The sequence below is a fragment of the Bombus affinis genome, unplaced genomic scaffold (genome assembly GCF_024516045.1).
Source record: "Bombus affinis isolate iyBomAffi1 unplaced genomic scaffold, iyBomAffi1.2 ctg00000724.1, whole genome shotgun sequence".
Taxonomy (NCBI): Eukaryota; Metazoa; Arthropoda; class Insecta; order Hymenoptera; family Apidae; genus Bombus; species Bombus affinis.
The window spans coordinates 19152-45642 of NW_026109312.1; the positions used below are offsets into that span (position 1 = coordinate 19152).

The 26491-nt window shown below is 38.4% G+C and overlaps 3 protein-coding genes and 2 long non-coding RNA genes across 11 annotated transcripts; 1 reads left to right on the top strand and 4 right to left on the bottom strand.

The window, feature by feature from the left end:
- Positions 1-4496: 4496 nt before the first annotated feature.
- On the bottom strand, positions 4497-14097 carry LOC126928238 (A disintegrin and metalloproteinase with thrombospondin motifs 3-like). 4 transcript variants are annotated; one of them, XM_050744064.1, is made up of 6 exons: positions 13628-14097; positions 10576-10851; positions 9797-9921; positions 9389-9481; positions 8276-8790; positions 4497-5401 (listed from the first exon to the last, which is right to left on the bottom strand). In XM_050744064.1, exons 1-5 carry the CDS (start codon positions 13944-13946, stop codon positions 8551-8553), a joined length of 1053 nt encoding a protein of 350 aa, XP_050600021.1. In that variant the 5' UTR covers positions 13947-14097; the 3' UTR covers positions 4497-5401; positions 8276-8550. The 4 variants fall into 4 exon arrangements, with proteins under 4 accessions (XP_050600021.1, XP_050600022.1, XP_050600023.1 ...); XM_050744065.1 differs by lacking the exon at positions 9389-9481 and having other exon boundaries at positions 13628-14090; XM_050744066.1 differs by lacking the exons at positions 4497-5401; positions 8276-8790 and adding an exon at positions 9190-9270 and having other exon boundaries at positions 13628-14090.
- Positions 6208-8238, bottom strand: LOC126928240 (A disintegrin and metalloproteinase with thrombospondin motifs 14-like). Of its 3 annotated transcripts, none has more exons than XM_050744068.1 (4): positions 7235-8238; positions 7052-7165; positions 6840-6987; positions 6208-6661 (listed from the first exon to the last, which is right to left on the bottom strand). In XM_050744068.1, the coding sequence occupies exons 1-4, from the start codon at positions 7312-7314 to the stop codon at positions 6578-6580; spliced, it is 426 nt and encodes a 141-aa protein (XP_050600025.1). In that variant the 5' UTR covers positions 7315-8238; the 3' UTR covers positions 6208-6577. The 3 variants fall into 3 exon arrangements, with proteins under 3 accessions (XP_050600025.1, XP_050600026.1, XP_050600027.1); XM_050744069.1 differs by having other exon boundaries at positions 6855-6987; positions 7235-8236; XM_050744070.1 differs by having other exon boundaries at positions 6208-6653; positions 6855-6987; positions 7235-8234.
- A 1797-nt stretch (positions 14098-15894) lies between the features above and the next one.
- LOC126928241 (uncharacterized) lies at positions 15895-18086 on the top strand. Its single transcript, XR_007716469.1, has 2 exons — positions 15895-16732; positions 16842-18086. It is a non-coding gene; the product is annotated as an uncharacterized LOC126928241 (long non-coding RNA).
- A 363-nt stretch (positions 18087-18449) lies between these two features.
- On the bottom strand, positions 18450-23127 carry LOC126928242 (uncharacterized). Of its 2 annotated transcripts, XM_050744073.1 has the most exons (4): positions 22891-23127; positions 22447-22802; positions 20169-20335; positions 18450-19256 (listed from the first exon to the last, which is right to left on the bottom strand). In XM_050744073.1, exons 2-4 carry the CDS (start codon positions 22517-22519, stop codon positions 18987-18989), a joined length of 510 nt encoding a protein of 169 aa, XP_050600030.1. In that variant the 5' UTR covers positions 22520-22802; positions 22891-23127; the 3' UTR covers positions 18450-18986. The 2 variants fall into 2 exon arrangements, with proteins under 2 accessions (XP_050600030.1, XP_050600029.1); XM_050744072.1 differs by having other exon boundaries at positions 22447-23127.
- Positions 20483-22415, bottom strand: LOC126928243 (uncharacterized). The gene is made up of 2 exons (XR_007716470.1): positions 20998-22415; positions 20483-20872 (listed from the first exon to the last, which is right to left on the bottom strand). It is a non-coding gene; the product is annotated as an uncharacterized LOC126928243 (long non-coding RNA).
- Positions 23128-26491: the final 3364 nt, after the last annotated feature.

Sequence of the window (26491 nt, forward strand, 5' to 3'; positions counted from 1 at the left end):
CCCTTGCCCCCATCAAGTCTTTGTAGACCTGGATCCACTCCTTGTCTTGCCCTACTTTGACGAGGATGGCTTCTGGTCTGTTACGTATCCTCTTCGGTCCCTCCGGCCTCTTTGGCTTGTCCAATGCCGCCCTTCCTGCGTTCGCCTTACTGACCACCGTCGGGGTGTCCGTTCTTTTTCCTCTCCTTCCGCAGACAGGGATCCAGTCATCCTCTACATCGCTGTCCGTGCAGTCCGTAGTCGCTTTTGCCGAACTGTTGCCGGCACAGGCTCCTGCGTAGGATGCCTCCACGGTCGTTGGTCTCTTTCTCTTGGTGTCGCCCTTCCCCTCGACGGGCGATCTCTCCTTCCTTTTTCCTTCCTTCTCCTCACTCCTCCCCGGAGGGGTGGTCATCCTGGTGGCCGTGACTATCCTAGCGTTCCTCTTGAGCCTCATCTCGTCCAACATCGAGTGGAGCTTGATCGCTTTTTTACTGATAGCGTCCCTCCTTTTCTTGATGTCGGTATCCTTTTTGCTCATGAGGTAGAGTCTGCTACCTATGCATTGGATTTCGCGGAAGACTTCTGTGATGATTTCCGTCATCGCCTTCCATTCGCTCATTTTGATGACGATACTGTCCTCGTCATTGCTTTTGGTCTCGGCCGTTGCTCTGTTCGCCATGGCCTTCCTCCTGAGACATTCCCTTGGTGCCGCCGCTTCGCTGCCGCTGTCCGACATTTCCGCCGGTGTGTCTAGCTCCGAGTGTGTCGTTGCCATCGGCTGGCTCCTGGCCAGGCTTCTCGTTGTCTTGCACGCGCTCCCCTCTACTGGGGACTTTCTCATATATCTGGTGATCTTGTCACCTTTCGGGATTTTTTCCTTGGCGAATCGGGTCGCCTTTTCGGTGGGTGGTGTCTTATCCTTGAGTGCCTGCATTGGCATCTCGACATCCTCGATGATTCCCGCGATGTCTTCATCAAATTCGAGGTATCTTCTTGTGCTTTTCTTGCACATCTTTTCCTCTGTGACAACTGCGGGTGTTTCTTGGTCCCCGGTCGTGTTTACCGAACGAGGGGAGGCCCTGGGATCGACCTTCCCCTCGCCGTTCGTCCAGTCGTTGGGTGACCGTCGGGTCGAGCCTGGGACGCTACTCGAATCCCCGACGGGGCCTGGAAGCTCCGAAACCCCCTGAGCCGTATGTTTACTTACCTTATAGTACTTGTCCATATTGTATTTGTAGACAGTGGATACACTTGGCGGGGTTTCCGGGGATTTAGTGCATTGGTCAGTGGGGTGATTACCTGCACATTTTACGCACCGGAAGTTATGATTGCAGTATTTCTGCGTGTGGCCGTACCTTTGGCACCTTTTGCATTGTATTATTTCTTTCTTTGCAAGAGGTGGCTCGAACTTAACTATGGAGTTCATCAGCCGATTGATGTTGTAGATTTCTTTGTTGTTTGTTTTTTGTTTTAAGTCTATAAAAAATAAGGATAGTGGGTTTTTTGTGATTCTATGCCTAATGTTGCTGATGTTAGTTACTTCGTGGCCGTGATTTAACAGTTCGCACTTTAGTTCGTCTAGATCGACTGAGTGGTGGATGTTGCGTAGCACCACTCGAAATGGTCTATCTTGTTTGAGCTGATATGTGTGGAATTTAGCGTTTAACGTTTTTAATAGCTTGGTTAACTTTCTATAGGCGTCTGGGTGGGTCGGCAGTATTTTCACGTGGTTGTTGTTAATCTTTAACTTGTAGTCCTCTTTGCTGATGTCTTTTTCGATAGTCTTAACCATTGACTGTATGTCGATTACGTCGTCAATGAATATCGGTGGGGGAGGGGGAATTCTTTGAGTATGGAGATTATTTACCTTTTCGGTTGTAATCATGGAGTCTTCCGTGGACTCTAGTATTGAGAATCTATTGTAGGTGGTCACTTGGCTGGCTGGTGGTTTAGTTTGACTCTTGTTTACATTTGTCTTGGTTGGTTCGAGCTTTCGTTTTTTCGTGTGATGGTCGTTTACCAGGATAGATGCGTTGCCCTCTTGCCACGGGGGAGGAAAAATGGCGGTGTTATAATTTAGCTCCGGGGAGCCTGTTGGGAATGATAGAGCCATCATCGAGCTAGTTAATTCAGTGTGAAAGAACTAGTCGAGAGGCTGTTAACCCCTGGCTAGGTTAGTTGGATTCGCTTTCGACAGATGGGCGTCACGTGGAGTTTTGTGAACTTCACAGGGCACTGGACACACGTCTGCACGTCTCGGCACTCAGCAGCAACTGGATGGCCACGTGCAGCTTTGTGGACTTTGCAGGGCACTGGACACACGTCTGCACGCCTCGGCACTCACGAACGAACTGAAACATGTATCATAACGCACGAATTATGATAAAAAAGAAACTGTCTTTCGAATAAAAGCAATCCGTTTGCCAGGTGCGCTTAAGGATGTACAGGACGTCGACGGAGCAAGTGTACGAAATACAGCCGCTGGAGGGTAACAGTTCCGCTCAACGTTACACTCAACAGCCGAAACAACGATTCTCTGAAATGGCTACTCCGTCGGTTTCGCCGACGTCTTCTCTCCGAAAGCGCGTCTCGGAACTGCCAAGAGCCGCGAGTGCATCCGTTTCCGGTGCTGCGGGCATTAATACGGATCTGATATCGATCCTAAGCTCGTTAGCGTCTTCCGCGACGGAAATCAACCGATGAGGCGAGGAAGCGCCGAGTTCGCGGGACGATAGCAAATCAAACTGGCCCGGAAAAACGACCGAACAGAAAGGAAGTCGATCGAAGAGCTTCCGTTCCAACAGCTTCGACGTGTCGACATTGCACGGAGCTAAAAGTAAGCTTAGCGGATCCTCGAAAGCCGCTATTTCGACCTTTATGGCACCGTCGAATTGGTTCACGAAGAGACACCAACCGATGTCGAAGAAGCCGGAAGATTTAGTAACGGCCAGTTTAAGTCTCAAGTTCGATAAATCGAAGGTAGTGAAGGCGGTGAAGGAAACGTTGGGTAAAAAGTCCCCTAATAGCGAGGTCAAACACAAAGTCGTATGGGACAACACTATGGGACAACAAAGTGGACGCTCAGGTAAGTTGTATTTCTCGTTACGATATCGTTTCTTGTTTAAGAGCCATCGTAGGTGAAAGGAGGAATGAAAAAGAAAATCGTAAATCGTAAAATCTCTTCCAGAGAATGCAATTTATCGTAAAAATTAATAAAGTCAACCACAACGTGAAATTAAATAATTGTTGTTTGATATTCTGTATTATCGATATAGGTGAAACGTGGAGAAGATAATTTGCAATCATTGCGGACAATATCGCAGTGACATTATTATCAATCGGTAATATTAATGATAAAATTCATATGGGATGAAAACAGAGCATCAAAAGTGGTTATTTGTCGATCTTCTTGCGAAGGGAAAATTCCTGCAAAATGTTTAAGAACGGCTCTCAACAAGGAACAAAAAATGTTATTACAGTTCCATTTTCGTGTTCGTTTTTTTTCTACATGATCCATGTGAAATAATTCTTCAGATGCTCTGCTGGTAAATGAATCGACGTTTGTAATAGAGGAAATATGAAGTACAGCGAGATCGTTGTTGGCTATTGTTCTACACCGATATCGACAAAATAATTCTTCGACAACTCTATTGATAAATCAATTGTAGTTTGAAATCAAACGAATCTGAAGTACCATCAGTTTGTTGCTACGAGAACAATAGCCACCAACGATCTCGCAGTAATTCGGATTCGTTCGATTTTAAACTTCAATTGTTTTACCGACAGAATCTCTGAATAATTATTTTGCTGGTAAATTCTGTTGGTATATCGATTAGAGTTTGGAATCGAGCAAATACGAAGTACAAGATGGCTATTGTTCTCACGTAGCAACAGTCTGATAGTATTTCAGATTCGCTTGATTTCAAACTTAGTTCCCTTGGTTTAATTACTGATTTATCAGCTGGATCAAAATTTAAAGAAAATGAAGATCAAGTGAAGCGCGTAAGTTTGACCTCTGCTTAATTTTTTCATCTCTACACTCATCTTTTTCAACTTCCATGTCACATTTCGTATAAATGCTAATAAATCTTTGTTTTTTTTTTTTTTTTTTTTTTTTTTTGATAAATTCTCTTAAACGTCGCACAAGAATTTTTCGTTCGCGAGGAGGTGCAAAAATGGCCACTTTTTGACTTAGGTCAAAATTTGCAAATTTGGGGTTAGCCCCAACTTAACCACACTTTTAATCCAACATGAATTTTATTTTAATATTACTGACCTCTGATGGTGGATCTGCGATACTGTACTTAATGATTGTAAACTATCTTATCGACTTCTCATCTATATTAATAATATAGGAATATTAAATATTATTAGGAATATTAGGAATATTAAATAACAGTTAAATACTGAAATATATGTTATTTGATTTGTTTTAGAACGAAGCTCATTCTCTGGAGTGAAACTTTTAGTTTCTCTTTCTTACGCGATAAAGGAGAGGTGCAAGGATTTAAATATTTATAACATTATGACCTTTATTCTTTAAGCATGAAAATATTTTAAATACAAGCATATAAATATTACATATAAATATTTCTATTTACATATACATCAAGTAAATTTACATATACATTTTCATCTTGGTAAAAAGAACATGTAAATTATCGTAGTAACTATTACGTATTTTAACGCGAAATCTCGTTTCATAAAAATTTTCATTCAAATACGTAAACACATAATATTCATAAATTTATAAGAACAATTTTGTCCGTAGGTATTTGGTAGCGCAATGAGAAGATGTTAACGGCGCAAAAGGGAAACGATACGGGGGCTTCCGGGTCGAGCGGAAAGCCCTCGGTATCTCCGAACAAACCAATGTCAGGCAAAGTGACAAATTGGTTTTCAAATACCAAGAATCAAAATCGGAATCAGACGGAATCCAGCGAACCGTCTCTCTGTTCTTCCCTAAAGGACCTATTCAAGAAGTAATGGGGAAGAACAAATGCTAATAAATGTTAAGTGTCTCTAGTTTAATTAACACTTCTTTATCTTTATCTTTATTAACACTTATTTATTTAAGAATTTATTCAGAGATTAACACGACCTAATAGATGACTGACAATCTGGTGTAATTCAAATTAACGAGCTATACTTTCCTTGTACTTTCTTATTGCTATACCTCTACAATATTCTTTTATCGTATCTGTCGATTTTAATCTCACACAAATATCTAATAAATGTGTATACAGTAGTTGACGAAAATATTAGATAGAAGATTTTTGCGAATATATATTATGTGTGTTAGTGTTTTTCTTCACTTCACTTCAATGTAACGAGACGTGTCTATCATGATTACACCGGTAAAAATTGAGACTAATTTGGAAATATATATATATATGTCGGAGATGTAGAGACATCGAGCCTTTCTTTTGGAAGATTTCTCAATACTTGGGCTCGGGGTGACATAACTGGTCGCCGAACGTAGCCACCGTCACGGGATAAACGAAATGTTTTACAAAGGAGGTTCCAGTGTTAAGGGATACGCTGTATAAACAATCAAGTCTTGATCAGGAGCAATGCTGGTTTATGTGGAACTGCCTAGTTACGGCGCTTGGGAATTTGTTGATATTCCCGATCGATATGTATTTGATATATGTAACTGTATCTGTCATTTATTTTGCAATCTCCTTGGAGAGTTTACTGTCATCGTCTTGGAGTCAGTCTTAGAGAAACCCTGTGCCTGAGTGAACGTGTCAGTGTGCTATCAAAAATATATTAAAACGTACAGAAAGTTTCCCGTTGACCGTGGATTCGTTACAGAACCCAAGAATATTATTTAAAGCATTTGTTTACTTATTGTTTGTTATCTTAGTTAACCGTTAAACTAATTATTTATCAAACTTTGTAAAGAAATATAATTTTATGAAAATACAACCTTTATTGAACATCATGATGGCAAATGCTAACGAAGAATTGTCTCGCGCTCGAAATCCAAACGACAATTCGACATATATAATAATAAATAATTTGGAAACAAGAGGATCTAGAAGAGATTTATGTTACAAATAGATAGGAATCGCAAAGCCGCAAGAACGCACATAATACGCAAAAATCTATTAGGTAATCCAAATACTAACAAAGGTTTATTGCATTTTCGCGTTCGACACTGTACTCCTACTCCGCAAGTCCTCGAACATTTCTCCCAGCCGCTCCAAGCGCTCCAACCTCCGTCTCTCGGTTTATTTAGTATTATACCGAAATCGAAGCTCTTTCTATTCGTCGACTGACATCGACCGTTTATACACCACTGAAATATTTATACTGTACTGTATATAACGTGTATTGATACATGATAACATACTAATCGTGTCTACTATGGTACGTATGCTATTTATTCGCTACTAATTATCGTAATTAATTAAAAAAATTGTTTCCTTGCGAGATAACTCTTTAACGCGTCCGCAGTGAGAAGTGCAACGAAGGCAGTTATAAACGCGTTGATTAAACCGTGCTAATCGTTCATTTCGTTTTCGTTATACTTATCGTTCATCAGTAGACTGTAGATATCTACGCAAATTCGTATCTCCATGAATACGACTTAAAAAGTGGGCTCTAGATAAACAATTGTTCCGTTATTATTTATTGCCATTTCGGCATCCTGTGCATCTTCTCGTCTGCGAATCTTTTTTATATAAATATTATATAATTATAATATTATATAATTATTATATAATATTAATATAAAATATTATATAATATTATATGTATAATATTATATATTATAATTATATTTTATATAAATATAAAACGTATAAACGTAAAACTCCGCGGTTTAATTATTAGTAACCAAGTTAAACTACCTGCTGTCGCTTTACCTTCGAGTCACCGCATAATGTACCCTCCAGAGGCGGTCCCTTCTTAGTCTTGCATGTTTCAGACACGTTACTGTTACCGCACCACAGACGAGAACACGGTTCCGCCACGTCGAAGGTCTTGCAGTGCTCGTAACTGAATTCGATGGAAAACTCGTTATCGAAAGACCGAGCAACGATAATTTGCGTATGAAACGTACCCTTCGCCGAATTCCATGCGACACTGCTCGTCCATCGTAAACGTCTCGCGAATGGTGTCTCTCAGTTGGGAGAGGCCATCGTGCTTCGGCTTATTCGACAAACAGGACCACCGTCTGCAAGTACCTATTTTAGGAGTATGTAATTCTAAGAAGGATATTCTTGTGTAGAACGAGCATCCTTACCTCACTCTACGATGGAACTCCTTTTTCGAGCAAGGGGACCAATAAAAATGATGGAACGTGGCAGCGACCATCGGTGCCATCACGCTTCCTCGAGATCCCTCTTCCTTGCACGCGTTTCCGGTCGTTTCGTCTCCGTCGTGAGTCAGACCTAGACTACGGGAAACACGTTTGTGTCGTTGTCGAAGCGGACAAAGAAATAATCTTGTTGGCGTTTGTAGGAGATTACGCAGGAGCGGCTCTCTTGGTAGTTTTGTGCAAAAAAACCGTCACGAAGCATTCGTTGTCCTCGTTATCTCGTTGTCAAGCACTTTCGATCGCTTCTTTCTTTTTCGCACGATCAACCTTGTACGTTTCTTAGGTGGAACAACGCGAGTTACATCGACCAACGCGCAAAGAAACGCGATTCTGTTCGGAAGAAACGTTGTTCACCTTCGTACGTTCTCTGCGCGCGCGTTCATTGGCAAAAGAAAAAAGAAAGAAGAAAAACTAGTAACATGGAAACCTCCTCGCTCTGGAAAAGTCTTTTCATACGGTAAGCGATTTTCTAATATTTCCAGATTACAAAGTTAGATGCTCCTTTCTCTTTGGTTCCTTTAATTTCCCGTTTCGTCATTAGTATCGCGCTATTTACTTTCTATTTGAATGCGAGAAATACCAGCATATTGTTTGTGGCATCTATGCGACAGCTAATGCAACCTTGTAATATTATTTTCTATGAGGACGGACGAGTTGCGAGCCACGGTTTCCTTTGCAAAGTCAACACTCGCGACGAGTACCGTACGATGCGATAAAAAGAAATTTGACGCTGAGAAACAGGGTCAAGGTCAACTTTGCGTCCCACTTTTTTAAATCTCCGTCGATCCAGAAGCGTAGAATTCCTCTATACTGTGATTTTACTACAATTTTTCTACATCCTCCGTGTAGCGAATAAGTATAATGGCAATAAGAACGCGCTAATGTTAAATATAAATATAAACGCAGTATCGCTTTTGTCTCAAAAAGCAAACGTCATTTTTTGGAGACAAAAGCGAGGAACGAAACAAGAGGATCTAGAAGAGATTTATGTTACAAATAGATAGGAATCGCAAAGCCGCAAGAACGCACATAATACGCAAAAATCTATGGCAGATTCAAAGTACAGTACTCGTTGTGATATTCGGTAAAGATAATAAGTTCTCCTATGGAGATTTCATTTTTCAAATTATTCTCGTAAAAGTGCGTATTTGCATAAATAAATAGCACACGGTCTCTGCGTAAATACCCAGGCCAGTTATAAATATTTCAGTTTGCCAACGATATCCCAACATGTGGGACACTCACATGTGTGCTACTTCGTGAGCGATGATAAAGGCGCTGGTCAAGCCTTCGTCTCGATTTAACGCGCACGATCTCGCGGGATCGCATACTCCTGACACAGGTGCGTAACCGGAAGGACCTCCTATATCTAACCGCGTCAACCATACAGCAACATCGTGATTTACGTCCTTCGAGGACAGCATCTTTCTGTTCCATTTGTTCACGTTCTCGAGAGATCGTCTGGCATCGCCACGGCGGACCTACGACAACGTTTAATATTTTCTTAATAAAAGCTAGCAAATATTACGAATATATTATATTTATTATTACATCATGCATTATATACTATATATAAATATTCGTCAATGATAATAAATATATGTGCAAGTAATCGTGTTGTTGATTGTAATCAAATGTAACTTGTAACGTTGTTAGTATTTTAATCTTTCTGAAAAATGTTGAAATGTTGATTCAACGGCAGAGAAGAATAGCAGAAAAAGAAAAGTAAAAGGAATCGCAAGTGTCGTATATCAATGGTATTATCATAGGTCTATAACATTAAATTAAGATTCTTAAGAGATGAAAAAGGTTTAATAGTCGATTATACAGATATTTCGGATACACGATAAATGCGAGGTTTGTCAATGATTCGTGAAGATTGTTTGTTTGGAAATTTGTTTCCAAGGGATCGTTCACGGTTGTCCAATTTAACAAAATGGAACTCGTTGCATTTTATCGATCTAAAACGTCGTGCGCAGATATTTTGACCTATATAATTTATATACCATACACTGTACAGATAAGTAGAAAATAAAATAATTGACACTTAAATGATTTAATTTAATGGAAATCGCTTACCATACCGTCTCGTTTTTCCGCGTATAAAATCATTCGTACGATCACTAGAATCATGTTGGATTCGAGCGATGGATCCATGTAAATTGCACTGACCTAGAATTAAAATACGTACGAAAATGTAACAGGCGTTAAAACAGTATTACAGCCTTACAAATAAATTATTATTCAAAACTCTCGTAAATACATCGTATCTTATATAATTTTCTTAAAAAATTAATTTTATTCGTTATATTTATCTTAGGAAATGTACGTTATTAATCTCAACAGCATTGGAAAACCAATTACCGAATGGCTGAAATTAATCGATTACAAAATTCCATTACGGTTTCCCGGTTGCTTGCGTACATATGTAGAAGGAGGTATTCTATATCTAAGTATAATAACAGAATTTCGTTTGGTATTACTTACGATGTTTAAAAGAGCCAAGATATATTGCTGTACTCGAATTCCATGAAAATCTACCACGGAGTAATCAGCAGCTATTCCAAGCTCTAGCCATCGTGGCGGCGAATCCTTAGCAGCTGGTCTTTTCTCTAGAAATGACTTATCTTAGAAATCGACTTATCTTCCACGAAATTAGAAAGTCTACTCGACTCGACTTGATAGCTTAAACGCATGGTTATTAAAAGCATAAATTAATATCTACGAGCAAGTATTCGTGGAATAATTATTATGATATAAATAATTATTTCAAAAGTATAATTTCAAAAATATCAATTCGGTATCACCGTGAATTTCATCCTGCAAATTTCTTTAAAATTCTTGACAAATTTTGGTAAACGTATTCCTCCAGCAAATTTTTCTATTTTTCTATTTTTTTACATTAAATTAGGCAAGATAGATAAATATTCGTGCAATGGACAATATACATATGTGTAATAGACAGGGGATAATGAAATAAATTAAAAACAGCGAAATATAAATGAACGTGTAGAAGATCAAGCGAGAGTGGAACGCAATAGGGAGAATAATTGTAAACCGAGTTCCTTTTAAGGCTGAAGATGAGCTATTCTTATATTACATGCTGTTATTATTACTTTTGTACACGATAGATTGGAATATCAGTACAATTTCTTTCTTTCAGTAATATTCGATGATTCGTTAATTTATTAACCGCTATATTGTACGTGGCAAGTAGAAAAGCAACGATCGTACAAGAATGGCATTTGGAAAAATATTTGACTTACTTGATAATCTGTTCCTTTGCCATTTAGGACCAGAGAAGTATCCAATTTCCTCGGGATTTACGTCGATCGATAATTCTTCCACTATTGTATCGTTGTATTCTGTGGAGACATCGTCTTTTTCATCGTACAGAATCAATTTCTCAGCTTCTGGGTATTCCACGTCGAAGACGTCACCGGAAAGATTATAAAATCCCTGAACATCGTGGCTTAAGGAATCGCGTTTGCTTCGTTTCGACTTTCTCTTACTTTCTTCAACTTCAAATTTATTCGATTTCCCTGTAACCGAATTATCAACGTTTTACCACGTTTGCCTGTCTTATCTTCGCTATTCTCGTTACGGATAAAATGAAAAAATAGTTGCAAAATTTCTGAAATTGTAAATACGACCAGACTGGAACGTATCAACGACATATACGATGTCACAAAATTGTGACAAGTCAATATTCCAGTTGTTAGTTTGTTGAATTTACGCCACCGCTGATTAAACGTATCACGCTTTAATAGAAAATTCAATTTCCCAGCGGGGAAAATGGAATTTTGCGCTAATTAAAGTATTGCGCTTTTGTACAAAATTCCATTGTTTTCTGTTGCCCGCGAAAATGCAATTTTACGACGGACATTTCAGACAAATTTCCATCAGACGGCTTTCCATCCGTAAAAAAGCATGCTATCTATAAAAGTGTCAATGGAAATTGATCAAAGTAACGTCAAACAAAGCCGTTTAAACAGCGAGGTAAACAGACCAATTGCTTTTAACAAAACCTGCTCTTCGTTGCTCTTAACCGTCACTTTCACTTTTAAATATCAATCGGCGCTGTTCCTCATTAAAATTTCGATTTAAATCGAACGAGAAATACAGCGTAACACTTGGAATTTTCTATCGTTTCTCAACCATACTTCGAACATTTACGTCGCATTCTTCGATCCATAGGATCGCGATGTTGGATTCTTCGATTTCGATACAAAAACGTTTCACAGCTTTCGACGCGGGCAATTTAATTAAGAGAACAAATAATTTGTTTATAAACTGCCAATTACGTGCCTTGAATTTCCGATATATGCAATAAATTTCATTGCTACTCGACCTAAATGGGTCATAAAGTTGCAACCGTGTAAACCGTGCTACGTAATTTTATTGCATTCAATTTTCCACGTTTCCAACAATTTATCAAATTAGAATTTATCCGCGCATCGTACGAAATTTTTCATAAAAATTGATTAATAATAGTAGATATATAGGTCCTCGTATTCGTAAAACAGATTTTTAATCCGTAAACAACGAGTCGTGGAAATTACGATACGATCGATTTTCAACTTAGCAAAATTTGTTTCCATTTGATATTCACATCCAGATTGTATTTCCTTTGTAATAAATTAATTATACAATTAAATAAATTTATTATTCGAACCGATATTCAGATACAGTTCGAGTATACTTGATAAATTTTCAGACTCGATTCTCCAAGTCGAAAATGAGAACGTTTTATCCTATACTTTTTCTTCATTTTTCCACAAGGATTCGCGTTGTTCTCGCTTTCAGACGTTGTTCGGTTGCATCCTGTATATACGGGGTGTGCCAAATTTAAACCGCCAAATTGTAAGGAGTTGATTTACAGACAAGAAGAAGAAGAAGAAGGAAGAATTTTATATAATGTTCGTCAACGGACGTTTCTTTACAGAATTCCAAACGAGTATCGTTCGTACGAAGCAGGTAGCGACGCGTTTTCCATCGCAGCATGCAAAGGTTCGCTGTATTATCGTGTCAGCGCAGTTGCATGCTTTTTATCATGCGACAACAAGCCCGTGTCGTTAATAGCTACAATAATGATACAATGCAAAATAATTATCTAGTATCTTTGATTGGTCGTTGGAGAACGTTGTCCGTGTGCTCGGATAGAAGCCTGACATCGATCAACGATGAGATTAATACGATCTCGTACACACAGTTGCCACCAATTCGATCGAGTTCCAAAAACCGCGTGTTTTTACTCGTTGCGCTAGTTGTTCACGCGAACTCGCATCTCCAGAATAAACCTTCCGTTTTACAGTTGCGAAATCATAAATACAGAAAAGAAAACGCAGTTCTTGAAAGTCTGACGAAACGCTGATAATACGGTCAATTGTCGCGTGCCGTGGAATGGAAAATTCGTCGTTACTTGTTTCATACGTACGATACTTGTTTGTAACTGTGGAAAAACGCGTTTATTGCCCAGCTTCGTACGACATGTTTTTCGGTAAATATTTACAAAGCGGACAATCTCGCCATATTCAACGGCTTTGAAATATGTTTGCCAAGGCTAATATTCCGAACAACTTTTTCCTGTAATACTCTTTACCGTCGCTCTGCTTTCCGCGATATTCGCAGCAATTTCTGTCTCGACGACGGCGATGATTTCGTAGTTTCGCTTTTCTCGATATCACTGCTAAAGCTTTTCCTACCTCGAATAACGACGCAAAGCTTCGTATGAATCGTATCTATCCTGTTACTTGATTCGCGAATTTAATTCACGGTAGCCTCAGTGATGTTTCTTCTCTGTGCGAGTTGAAAATGATTATCAGAAATGCATATATATATATAAATGTACGGACATCAACGTCCGAGAAGTTCGTCCAGGCCAAACGGTAACGCGTACAGGAAACATTTGTTCAAAATGACTTTGACTTTGGCGATATTTTCAAATTGGAATTAGCTAATGGTCGTTCGCTTTCTAAATGATTATTTCTTTTTCTTCTTTTTGCCTGCAGATTAAGCCCTCTCTGTTTGACGGTTTAAATTTATTAAATTAAATTTATTAAACCGAATATATATATATTCGTTTGTACTACGATTACTCTCATACTCTATGTATGGTATTATCATATCGACGCTATCAGTTCTTACAGTATCACGATCAGAGTCATTTTTAGAATAGAAGAAGCAATTAACGGCGGATCGCAAAGTAAGAAGCTTATAACATAATTGGCAAGGAAGTCGGTAAATCGATCAACCAATCACCTACATCCAACCGTCTAACGAAAGATGAAAAGCCATCGCGATAACGATCCTTCTCACCTGCAGGATTTTCCGGATTCACAGACACGAAGCTCGAATTATTCCTGATCGACCACCACTTTTCGTTTTTCGGCTGAAACATCACATGCTGGCCATTCGTCAGCGGCTGAACGAAGAACGATCTCTGCCCGATCAACATCAAGGCGTACACTTCTTCTTCGCATAACGTCACGACGACGAAGGAACTCGCGTCTCCTTCCAAGCTGCCTTGTCGAAGATCGCAGTTCGCCTTGGCGTTACGTCGCTCGGACTTGGTTTTACCCCGGCGCACCCAATTCACGGTGAAATTCGACGACAGTATCAATCGATCGTTGGCCATGGTCCTTACGGTCCAGTTACTGATCTCGAGGAACACCGGCTCTTGGTGGAGATACTCGCGCCAAGTTTCTCGGTCTTCGTGGGTCGATCTTCTGTTCCGCGCGCTCTCATTCGGGATCACTCGAGGGTAAACGATCTCGTAGTCCTGCAAGCTTTGCAGAAAGTCGCTCATTCGCGATTTAGTAGCGATCGTGCCGAGCATCCACGTGGCGAGGAGAAAACTGGGAAGTTTCGATCGCGTCATGTCTTGCGCGCTTTGATCGAAATTTCAATAGGATTTTCTGGCTACCCAAAACTCGCCAGGCATGCTCGTTCACTCGCAGACGTAGTTATCGCGATGAAAGCAGCTAGTTCGCAGACCCGATATTCTCATTTCATTTCGCCGGTTCGTAACGCGTTCGAAACGCCGTGTCATATAGACGCGGATGCGACGATACTCTCGCGATCTAACATTTTCAATGCCTCGCGCTTTATCACGTAGCTCGCGCGGAAGTAATACGAAGGTGAATCGTTGGTTTTAATACACAGGGTGTTGTTTAATCGATCGTATAATGGAGAAGGGAACGATTCTACGGTACGCCAGAGATGAAATGAAATCATAGAATGCAGTGGTTTTGTAGGTAGTGCTTTATCGAAAAGATTAACCGTGAATATTTGCTCGACCTATTTATACCAAATTGATACAGAATCTTAAAATACAGACGAATCTTTCTCAATTTCCTTCGATCATCGTCTCTAGGCGTAGGAAACTGCCTCGTTGAATTCGAACGTTTCTCGATTTCCTTCGACGTCTTTCAATTTCTTCTTTTTTCAATCGCCGTTCGCCTTCTCAAAGCTGTCTTCGAACAGAATTCTTAGAACGACTTCCAATTCCTTTCGATTCGTCCAATCGTTTAGCTTTACGAAACTGTTTCGCTAAACTCCTTTTTCCACTGTACTTGCGTATCGTAACAAGCTCGTCGGCGGTAACTCGCGTCGATTAACGATTCACCACCAGTAAAGTAACCGGGAATGCAGCAAACTAGTAGTCGGTAGAACGAAGCGGAACGTAAGTGGAGCGAGCGATAAGAGCGATCGCGACAATCGCACGCCTCGCCGTGCGATTCCCACGCGAACGAATCATCAAATTCGAGCCAAAGATTCTCACTAACTCGAAGATTCGCGCCAGTGTTTTCCACGCGCGCGTCACAGAAATTCGAACGACTTTCGCGAAAAGGACGGAAGGATAAGACGATCGATCGGATTTCGGGTCGATAGCGATACCCCCGGACAGAAGGTTTCGACGAAAAAGTAGAGTAGACGCGACGAAGGAGCGTCGTGCAGCAACTGGTGGCCAATTTTTCCACCACGTGGCACCACGTGGAAATTTAAACGTTTCCCATGAAAATGATGCACCATCGGTGAAAGTAAAATACGATAATTAATCGGTCGTCGAGTCGAACGTGATATTCCGGATAAAATTTTTCGATGAAAAAAGTGGAGTAAACGCGACGAACGAGCTTCGTGCTACGACTGGAAGCCACATGGACGGATGAACGCGGCTGGAAACGCACGCGAGTGCAGCGGCGAATTGTGCGTAAGAGTAAGCGCGAACGCGAGACTGGAAAAAGCACCAGCGCTTACCGCCCACTGAAGTTCTAATAATGGCAGCTTTATGTGCAATCACCGAGAAACGAGGATGCTGGCGAACGCATTGTTCGACCCCGACCGAGACGATTTAACAAGGGCCGAGGATTTCATCTTGAACGTTGCTCTCGACCCCACCAGAATTCTTCGCTTTCCCTTGAACCGCGAACTCGAGAATATCGTATTCAGTAAGGCGACGAATCTAATGAACGGGAATTAAATCTGTTCCGACAGCTTCCTTTGCCTGGATGAAAGAATAAGTACGAGAGATAAATTATGTGAGATAATGCACAGTGACTGGCAGAAAAGTCATATCTACTTACGTGTATGAATTCTAAGTAAAATTTATATTAAACATTTCTTTTTTTGCCTATTACACACTTTTTTTTATTTTCTATTCTACGATATCTGTCACACGTTTACTCGTCTCGTCGATTAGAATTCAGTTTTATAAAATTACAGCATTTCTTCTTCAAATTTTCTTCAGGGCTTTCGATATTTGCGATGCTCAGTGCGTGGTGGGTGTGCAGCTACAGCTAACAATATCTTGTATATCAGTATCTTTTATAATCTTATACAGTGGCTGTGAAAAGGTATTTATATGCGTTAGGTTGTCCCAAAAGTTTCTTTAGTTTTATAAGGAAATATAATGTTATTATTATTGAATTCTGTATGAATAAAATAAAATGGATTCTATTACTACAAAATAGATCATACATAATTCAATACAATAATATGATAGAAAAAATGTACATTTATTATTTCCTCACAAAACGAAAGAAACTTTTATGCCAACCTAATGCTAATACTTACGTATCTCTATCTTTTCCAATTTCTTTTCATCAGCCGTTACATTTCGCTTTCAACTAGTGTCAATAGTTCGTAGTCATACGATAGTACTATCAAGTGACGCGAAATTTATCTGTCCATCTGCATAGTGGGTGGTTTTCGACCAGTGACTTTAAATGATTTTCCACTTTCTTCATATTTTTGCTTAGATTCCGCTTCGCTTAAAAAGATTCACATGTATCGATATGAAAATTATTGGAAGATATTCTAGCAACTTGCAAGAGTATTCAAGAATTTTTGAGCACACTTTTTAAAACACGAGAACGTAAACAGATATTGCATGATCCTAAACGATCCAGCGTGTAAATGTCGGTAAGGCTTTTGCAGACAGAGGACAATTAATATGCTTTCAATTAATATAATTGATTAACACGCTGGGATAAACACAATAGTAGAAATAATACAGAAATACTTTTTGTAGCCACTGTAAGTAGCTGTTGGGTACAGTATTGTTCAAAAGTAGACAGACGCTCGATTACTTTTGGCAAAATGTACTTTACTCGCAAGATTATGCGTAAATGGACTGCAAAATTTCATAACAGTTAAACGTAAAACGGACAATAGCCTACGTTTTGTAAAATGGTTTATCGAAATTAGGAGATAAAGAATTTCAGATAAGTAAGAGTGTAAAAAAGAAGAGAAAGATGGTTTTAATATTAATTTTAAAAATATTAAAAGGGACATTTCTGATTTTCTTATCCGTTGATAAATTGTTGTTTGAATAATTGCTTCTTGGAATAAAAATTATTTCTTTTCATTTTATTTGCGTTTTACACGACGAGATGAATGGCAACGAACGAGATGCAAAATGAGAGATGCTTAGCATCGAGGCATTACGCGTGGGCGATAGATTAGTATGACTCTTCAGAAAGAAATTACATTACGCTTAACGACGATCGTTATTCTTTCCTGGAATGGTTTTATTTCCTCTTAACAAGGCGATGTCGTCTCGCGTTTTCTGCGAAAAATAAAAAAATTCCATTCTTTGCCTTAGTTTTCATTATATGCTATCGCACGATAAATCATATCCCTTTGTTCACGGATGTGGAAATTTAATTAAAACCGATTCCTAGAAACGAATATGCGTTTTCCATTGGAACAAAACCCTATATCCCGTTAAAAACTTCCAGGAATTCAAGAACTTTGTAATTTTCCGTTTGACGATGTCGGATCTACATTCAACCTAAGCTCTCTCGATTTCTACGAAAATGATAATACGCAGATTTCCAGGATGCTGTTGAAAGAACAGAATGCACGAGTATAAACTGAATGCTTTCATTTAGGCAGTGTAATTACGTTAATTGGTTACAGCTGTAAACGCGCTGGTATAAACTATATAGTTTAAGCGATTTAGTAGATACCCGATCTCGCGTTTCCCTGTTTCCAGCGAAATTTTAGTATTATAAACGGAATGCGGATGTTTGTGCGTTTGAGAGAAATGTGGGTGTGTATAAACGTCCAGGTTGTACACTCTTGTTCACGAGTATCGAAAAATATGCCGATCGTTAAAATTGTTGGCTTCCTGCAAAATAATCAAAATAATTGGAAACCAATCGGAGGATACTTAAAAATTAAAGTAAAATAAAAAGAAAATTAAGGTATAATTAATAAAAGAATATTGTACAGAGATCGTACGAAGGAATTTAAATAAAAGTTGTGTACAATTTTCTAATGTTATGTGTCCACGAGAAAATTCCCATTCTATTGGGTTTTCCCAAAAATTTCTTTCCTTTTATAAGGAAGTGACAGATGCACATCATTTTTTGTTTTACATTATGATCCATTTTGTTCTATTAGTAGAAAACGGATCATACAAAATTCAATAAAATAATATAAAAGAAAAAATGTTGTGCATCTATTATTTTCTTATAAAACAGACAGAGACTTTTGGAACAACCTAATATGTTTCTCATTGACATCCCTCGGAATTAAGTAGAGGATAATGGAAAAATGGAAATCGATAAAAAGTATTTATTACTATATCGAGAGTTTTAATGAGTTTTTTTTTTTTTTTTTTTTTTTAGAAAAGTTTGTTACTTTATACAATTTATTGGTAGTGTATCGCTATAACAATTTTTCTAAAATTTACAATTTAAATTACATTGGTTCGTTGAACGATCGAGTAATAACTTAGCAGTGTTTTAAATCTCATTCTCGTAGATTTGATTGTATTTGCAATTATTATAATTATGAGCATCGTATTCTTAAGAACATCCCCTTTTTATATTATCGATTGTTCTTTGATTTATCGACAGTAGAACGAGAACATCATTATTATTTTCTTATTTCTGAGCTTCGTATTATCGATATCGTCGTAATTTTATTCACTTATTAATCAATATTCATCGTAATATTATTATGAAACACATAAGGAATGAAACTCCATGTACACATTTACAAAATGAAAACAGCATTTTCATTGGTAATGCGACAAATCTTATGTATCGTGTTGTTGTGTAATATTACAGTGTATGTTACAATGTACGTATAAACGCGTTAATGGAACCAATTATTCTCATCGGCGACTGAAAATGATTCACGATCGTGTGTTACTTCGTCTGCAATGTCAGGACGGATACATGATAATTGTTAATGTAATTTGTAATACTAAAGCTAGAAACAGATCGATCCCTCTTATCGTCAGATCGTTCGCAGCACCGGTACCGATATTGCAAAACGATTTCTCGCAGCAAGTGGTGCAAGCGGAGAGTTTTGTTCGTTCACCGACCACTATACATCCGGAGTCGCATTTGTTAGTACACTTTCTCTCCACCGACCAAGTTTGTGGACTAGACATTGAATCTTCGGTGCTGGTAGTGTAAGAAAACCGCTTTACCTGAAGAGAAAGAAGCAAACGTGAAAGGAATATTTGCAGATTTTAAACTTTCACGATGTTCGTTATATGACATGTCCTAGCGGATCGCAAGAGACACTCGTACGCTAAAATATAGTATTTCTTTTAATTTTGTCCGAGTACGAGCTCATTTTGGGCAGCATTAAACCACGAACTTGATAGTATCGAGCGAAAAGAGAAAAAAGAAGACTGAAAAGAAAAGATGAGAAAGAATTCTACATGTACGTAGAATGATTCTTGATACTAAAATTAAATTAATATTTGCAACAATTCCTTGTTTCACTCTGTATGACATTTCACATTGGAACTTGTAACGAACACGAGTGAGTGTGAACGTAACATATTTTTAGTCGAGGGAATATCAATTTTCCAGAATATCTCGCATCATTTCCAGAGAATACGGTTCGTTCATTGTTAATTCGGTCGGTTAATATCGATTACGGATTTCGTAAAATTTTTGCCGTGTATGTACAAACTGTACAATTATATCATATCCAATATCATTGTTGAATACCAATAAATAAGAAGAACAAATAAAAAATTGCATTTGCATATTCCCTCAAATGTGTACACCATGTACATATGTTCCTATAAAGCGGAAACAATTTCAATAAAGTACGTAATTATTATGAAACTGAATTGATCGACTATATTGAACATTTCCAAACACTAAAATCGCGTTATGAACGAAATGAAACTGTGTCTCTATCTTGAACAGCCTTCTCTCGCTCTCGTGTTGACGATAACTAATATCGCTTTTAGCTAGCTGTTTGCTATATTCTGTTTGCTTTAAAAGCACGCGATCAAAGCAAAATATCAAACATCTGCTGAAACACGTGCGTGACCTGTGTATAATCAACAAGCGTTCGAATCGCTGTTATCATTTGTCATTACCATACAGGTCCTTTTGTCACCAGTGCACTTGTGCCCGAAAGTGGTGAAGTTTCCGGTCAGATTGGCGCATCTCTCTCCGTCTTCCATTGTATCACACTGATGACACCATAAATCGTTTGCTCGTTCCGACGCTGCGTGAGTTCGATGTTCCGTAGTTAACAGTTGGCCTGATCATCGGACACAATCAACCGACAAATACGTATTAATTAATAGAAATCGTGATTTATCCTAGATTTCTAAAGATTATTAAAATCGACGTAGGAATCGGACGTAAGACGTTGGGCAAATCGTTGTCTACTTTTTAATGCTTCGCATCTTTCTCTCTTTGATTTCTTAGAAATTACTTCCTTCTACTTCTTCCTTTCTTTCATTTTTCAAACAAATGTGTCGTGCTTTCATTAACGTCAGATTTTTGTACATTTTTGTAAAAATAAATAGATATTAGTCTTGACATTTAACAGACATATCGGCGATATGCGTAGGATGAAATTTCGTCGCGTTCGTCGACAAGATTGCTAGGAAGATTGCGGACAGGGATATCATCGAGGAAATCGTCTAATAAGGTGAAACATCGGTTTAGGTTTCTTATTTACAACGGAATTCTTCGGATGTTTAGCTTTTCCGTCGAATAGCGCCAAATTTTCCTGCTGTTCTTGCGATACGTCCGACGGTAAGACTTGGCAAGCAAAATATCGTAAACGTATCTGGAAATTACGAAAAATTTATTTCGATTTATTTCAATTAAACGTATTCCGAGAGCAGCAAACGTATTCCTTATCCATTGACAGGTAATCAACGAAATCATACACGGGTACTTAAAAATACCTACAGTTATGAAAAATATTTCCAAGTTCGGAAAAACGCTTCCACGCAAGTTTGACCAATCGTACCAATCCTCTAGAGTTTCAGCTTCTTAACAGATTGGATCATCTCCGAAGACTAAACAGACGGTATACGACTACGTTTGCATCTATACGACAATTGGATCTACGCAAGACTGCAGATTCGATATCCACGAAATATTCTATGTATATTTCATGAAGTTAAAAATTATACTGTTTTATTTCACATCTGGTTCCAATAGAATAAGATGGATTAAACGTAATTCAATAAAATAATTTAAAACAAAAAATGTTGTACATCTATTATTTCCTTATAAGATAAAAGACACTTTTGGGACGATCTAATGTTAAAAATTCTCTGTGAAAGTTGATTGTAATCTTCTTCTTATCTAAAGAAAAAGAGAAAATAGAAATAGATGTATTCAGTATGAATTATTTATTTTATGCATAGGAAACATAGGCAAGACGGTAAATGAAAAAGGTAGCCTCGAAATGAGAATTCATCGCGAAGCTTATCACGGAAGAAAAGTGAATTAAATGCACCGTGTACGATGATCGTTGTTTACACGATTCGTAACACAAATGGCTAACACCTACGAGTGAAGGCTTCAACAGGTGCACTTTCCTCTATATGCAGTTTATACGTAGAGGAAGATCTTCGCTATAAATAGACGAAACATCGTTCCTTCAGACATCTAGTGAAAACTCCCTCAACGAAACACGTTCCTAAAACGCAACTTGCTCGTAAAACAAATAGGGCCATGTAACTGAAAGGAACCTCGAGAAAGAAAGAGAAAAATGGGAAGAAACAGAAACTTCCATTTTCCATTACAGAAACGTTCTTTGTTGAAAGAAAAATTCCTCAAATTAAAAATTCTAAAAAAACGAAATACCGCCATTGTCTATCCTGGCAAATTATCTTCCGTCTTAACCAGTTACCTACTCTTGACGAGTATACTCGTCACGCGTAAAAAGCAGTTTTCGCTGTTTAAACTGCAATTTCAGCGAAAACTAAAATATATTCGTAAATTTGAAGACGTTTCGAACATTTGGAAGCCAGGACCAGGTAAAACGAACAAATGAAGAGATATAAATAATTATTATGAAAAAGCTATAATACAGCGTGAACAAAGTAGTCGTTCTGTCCTTTCTAACGCATTTTAGTCGCATTAGTCGCAACGGCTAACTGATCAATACATTGTCGAGTCGATCAACTTTGGTATTCCGATCGTATCGACGTGAAAATCGGCGTAACGAATAAGGCGCAAGAATCGTTTTCTTCTCTCGCAAATACCGAAGATGGACAACGCGTATCGGCGAATTTCTAATTTCAGAAAAATGTAATTTGATTCGTGGCGAAACGTGTGAGAAACGCGTCGAATTAAAGAGGCGAAGGTTTAAGCAGCCCGACCAAGCGAGTGAAATGCGAGGCTTACCATTGATGCTTACGACCATGGAGATAGACGCGACGATCAGGAAGCACGTGACAGCGGTACATGTATCGGCCATGTTGATAACGTCTAGCGCGTCACATTCGAAAATAAATTCGGCTGTTTAAATTGCGATCGGCTGATGTCCTTGGCGCATTGATCGCATGCTGGTGTATGGCGGCGAGCGCGTTGCAACGCAAAACGAGCGGATTTGGGTACAATAGACAGCCATATTGAGAATAGCCGGAGTCTGCGCTGGATGGGTACAGCTGCTCCAGAAACCTTGAAGCCCAGGGAAAATCAATATCCATGGCAGCCGGAAGGTCCTGTTCGTTCAGCGGGAACGTTTGACGTCAAAGTTTCTGCGCATTCGCATCACATCCAGGAAAAAGAAAATTCACTGTCACTGAATCAATGATTTGTCGACACCGCAACTAAAATTCAACTTACAATGCCTCGAAAGCTAAAATAGTCCGACACTCGCCGTAAAAACATCTTTCGTTTCGTACGTTCATTCGAACGAAATAACTCGTCTGCAACTGTGGACCGAACCATTTGAATTTTGCTCGACGAGTTAGAGGAAATCTTCGAAATGTGTTATTTAAATCTTCGTTACAGGTCCAGCTAGAAAAGTTGTAAAAAGCTACCTTCACTTTCTTCTTCGCTATTCCGACTAATTGTACTTCTTTCAACATTTCTTTACACGTCACCTATTGTTAATCTTTCCAATTCTTCTAACTCGTAAAAAAAAAAAAAAAAAAAAAAAAAAAGAAAAAAGGAAGGAAACAAATTGTTTGACTCAATTTTTGAAAAGTTATTCTGTTTTCTGCACCAACGCCTCCTATAGCCCGTTACACGAGACTTTTCGGGATTTTGTTCGTTTTGTAACGAAACACGACTATCCCGATCACATTGGTAGAATTTGAAATCATCCTGAAAGTGCAAATGTAAAAGACAGAAAATAGTTGTGGCGAATATTTGGGGGGAAAAATAGTACATAGTATAGATAGGTATTTTGAGCGTACAATAAATATCAAAAATTATTCCATTGAATATCGAGACGTATCGGTACAACAGATAATTGACTGTTTAATTAATTTCGTGAAATTAATTTCCTCCACGAGATACACCATAAAGAGCTATCTTCAACATGTTATAGACGCTAAATACTGTCCCATTGAACATTGAGATGCATCGATGTGATGGATAATTGACTGTTTAATCACTTTTGGAATCTCTGCGAAATATACACTCGCACTAAATATCTTGTTACTTAAAATACAATATAATATGTAATATACGATATGTAATATAATATGTAACATACACGTACACACGCGATATATTTATAAAGAAGCACGTATCAGAGTTGGAATAATTTCGTGAGCAACAGTAGACGGTAAATGTAATTTGCAAACGACCTCTTTATCAAATATCGATAAACGCGATCGATATGGAAGGGATCAGTGCTTATGCTGGCCAAATATTCCGTCATCGTTCAAACATCCATCGAAACTAATCCCAGTACATACCATTCGAATAATCGAGTAACTTCGTTATCGCGTATGATACAGTGCAATTACTTGATTGCAATGATATCTCAACGATTATTAACAGATACCAAGATGTCTCGACAGTTGCAAAAATCTTTTATAAATAAATTACACGTGGCTCGCGAAGCTGTTTCAACGTTGCTGGAAACTTTTTGCGTATATGATATACGAAGCATTTCGAAATGATCATTGCAGCACTGTAGCGAGACACGCCTAACTTGATCGTATCGGTGAAATTTCAAACGGATTTGGAAGTGTGCATAGAAGTTATATTTATCAGGGACACGTACTTTCCAAAATCATCAAACTATTCGAACAGTCAATTATTATTTAGTATGTTAATAAGCCACGATGTAATACTCTTAAAGAGTTAGAAAGAATAAATTTTCGGAAAATGGAACAATTTGACTTTCAAATGGCTCGTACGTGATCTAATCATCTGTTTGATGAACTTTTAATTGCTATCGTAGATAGGATCGTAAAATACTACGAATGTTACAGACATTGTCGTGATTTTCCTATAAAGTAACACACGACGCGTAGTCCGTTTGATGTTCGATTTGCTTGGCTCTTGTAATCCAATTTCAATAAAATTGTACAAAATGCACGTGATACGAAAGAAAATATAAAATATACAAAATACTCTTTACTTCTCTTTTTTTTTTTTTTTTCTTTTCAATCATATTCTCAAAAATATGAATTTGCATCAAAATCTACAGTCTAATTAGAATATTAGAAAGAATATTCAGACAGACGATGTATATAAAGGAGATACAAATTACGACGATGAGAGAACTCGCAAGATATTTGTATCTGTGAAATTGCAACTGTTGCGTCGATAAATATCTACGCCGATTAAATTTTTGATACACTTCGGATTCTCATCGGAAAACCAGTAATAACATATTTCTATTTCGTAATATATTTCTGATATACAGAGGATGCTCTCAAAAAAATATACACCCACGTTAATTAAATGGTATCGTGAAATTGCTGCATCGTATTATTACAATTTTTATACAAATCTTCCTTTCCTTCAATTTTGTGTACATTTCGGATGTATTCCTTTCTTTTAATCCTATTGATGGATCGATAGATTTAATTTTATAAAATTGATTTTTTGAATATTTATACATTCCATATCTTTTTAAGCACCACGTCACACGATTCTTTCGGTAGAAATAACTGCGTAAAATTACATTTTCTCTGTACCTGGGAGCTTTTGCGCGGTGAATTTTATACGATCGAAGCCCCTTTTTCGAGTGGCAAGGGTGCTTCGGCATGGGAAAGTGCCTCTCCATTATCGTTTTAGCTGGCTGTTTCCATTTGTATAAAGTCGTCGTTATTATCGTCTTTATCACAACGAAACCATCCCATTACATCAGTGTATTTAAGGTTTCCCCACAGTTAACCCATCATTCGAGCAATCCACGTGCTTTACATAATTCTCAATATCACGTTTCCATTTTCTAACATCCGTGACTGTAGCTATTCCAACGTCACGTACTCTTGATGAATTCTATCGCCGATTTTTACACCACCTCCCACGTTTTTAATTAAATTGTATTTTCTTTCTGTACGACTGGAACGTTGTTAGTTTCATACCAAATTCTTATTTATCGGAATTCTATTCTATTCTATTCGAACAGAGAAAAGAATGTGTAGATTTTTTAAAAAGAAACTTATCCGTCACTGAGAAATGTTAGGTTCGACTGATAAAACGTACAGACACCAGAGTATTCGTGGGAGCAGTCGAACATCAACGATTCTACGATCTCGGCATATTCCACCTCAAACGCGATTCCGTAAAATTCAAACTAATCGTCCAGCGAGCTGTTCCATGTTTTCCAAACTGAACAGATCGTGAGCATCGGCCAGCGATATGGGAAATGAAGATAATTTCCAATTGTTCGTAACATCTGACGATCATTCGACTTAAAACATAGTTCTCGCGGTCGCGGCAAACAAGTTACGCAGGCAATTTGTCAGCTGTCGAACGAGAGAGCTGGCTGGTTGTACTGAGTTGAAGCAGAGCGATTCGAAGAACGGCAGAGACGCGAAAGGGAAGCGTTCGCCGAGAATACGTCCGTTTCGTCTTTCTCGTTAGACGGTGGAAATGAATTGGCGATTTCACCATGAATACTATAAAGGAAGTTAACGCTGTAACTGGCGCGAGTTTCGCGTGAAACGTAGCCTTTGACGAGGTGAAAGCCGGTTTGTTTGCGCGTCTCGCCGAACAAATCCGATAACTAAAATTGTCTGGCGAAATTGTTTTACACGAGCCGTGTTCTCGGTAACGCTAGCGGCTATTTAATCAAAATTGTCGGCCGCGTTTCTCGTTGGCCGTTCGATCGACCAACGTGTAATTAAAATGATAATCTTAATAGATCCTCATGGACAAAGCTAGCGAGGCTGGCAGTTGGCGAAGCGAGCTAAGCAAATAGCGAATTATATCGCGTGTTATAACTGGATCGTGGAAGTTTGCGCATATTTTTACA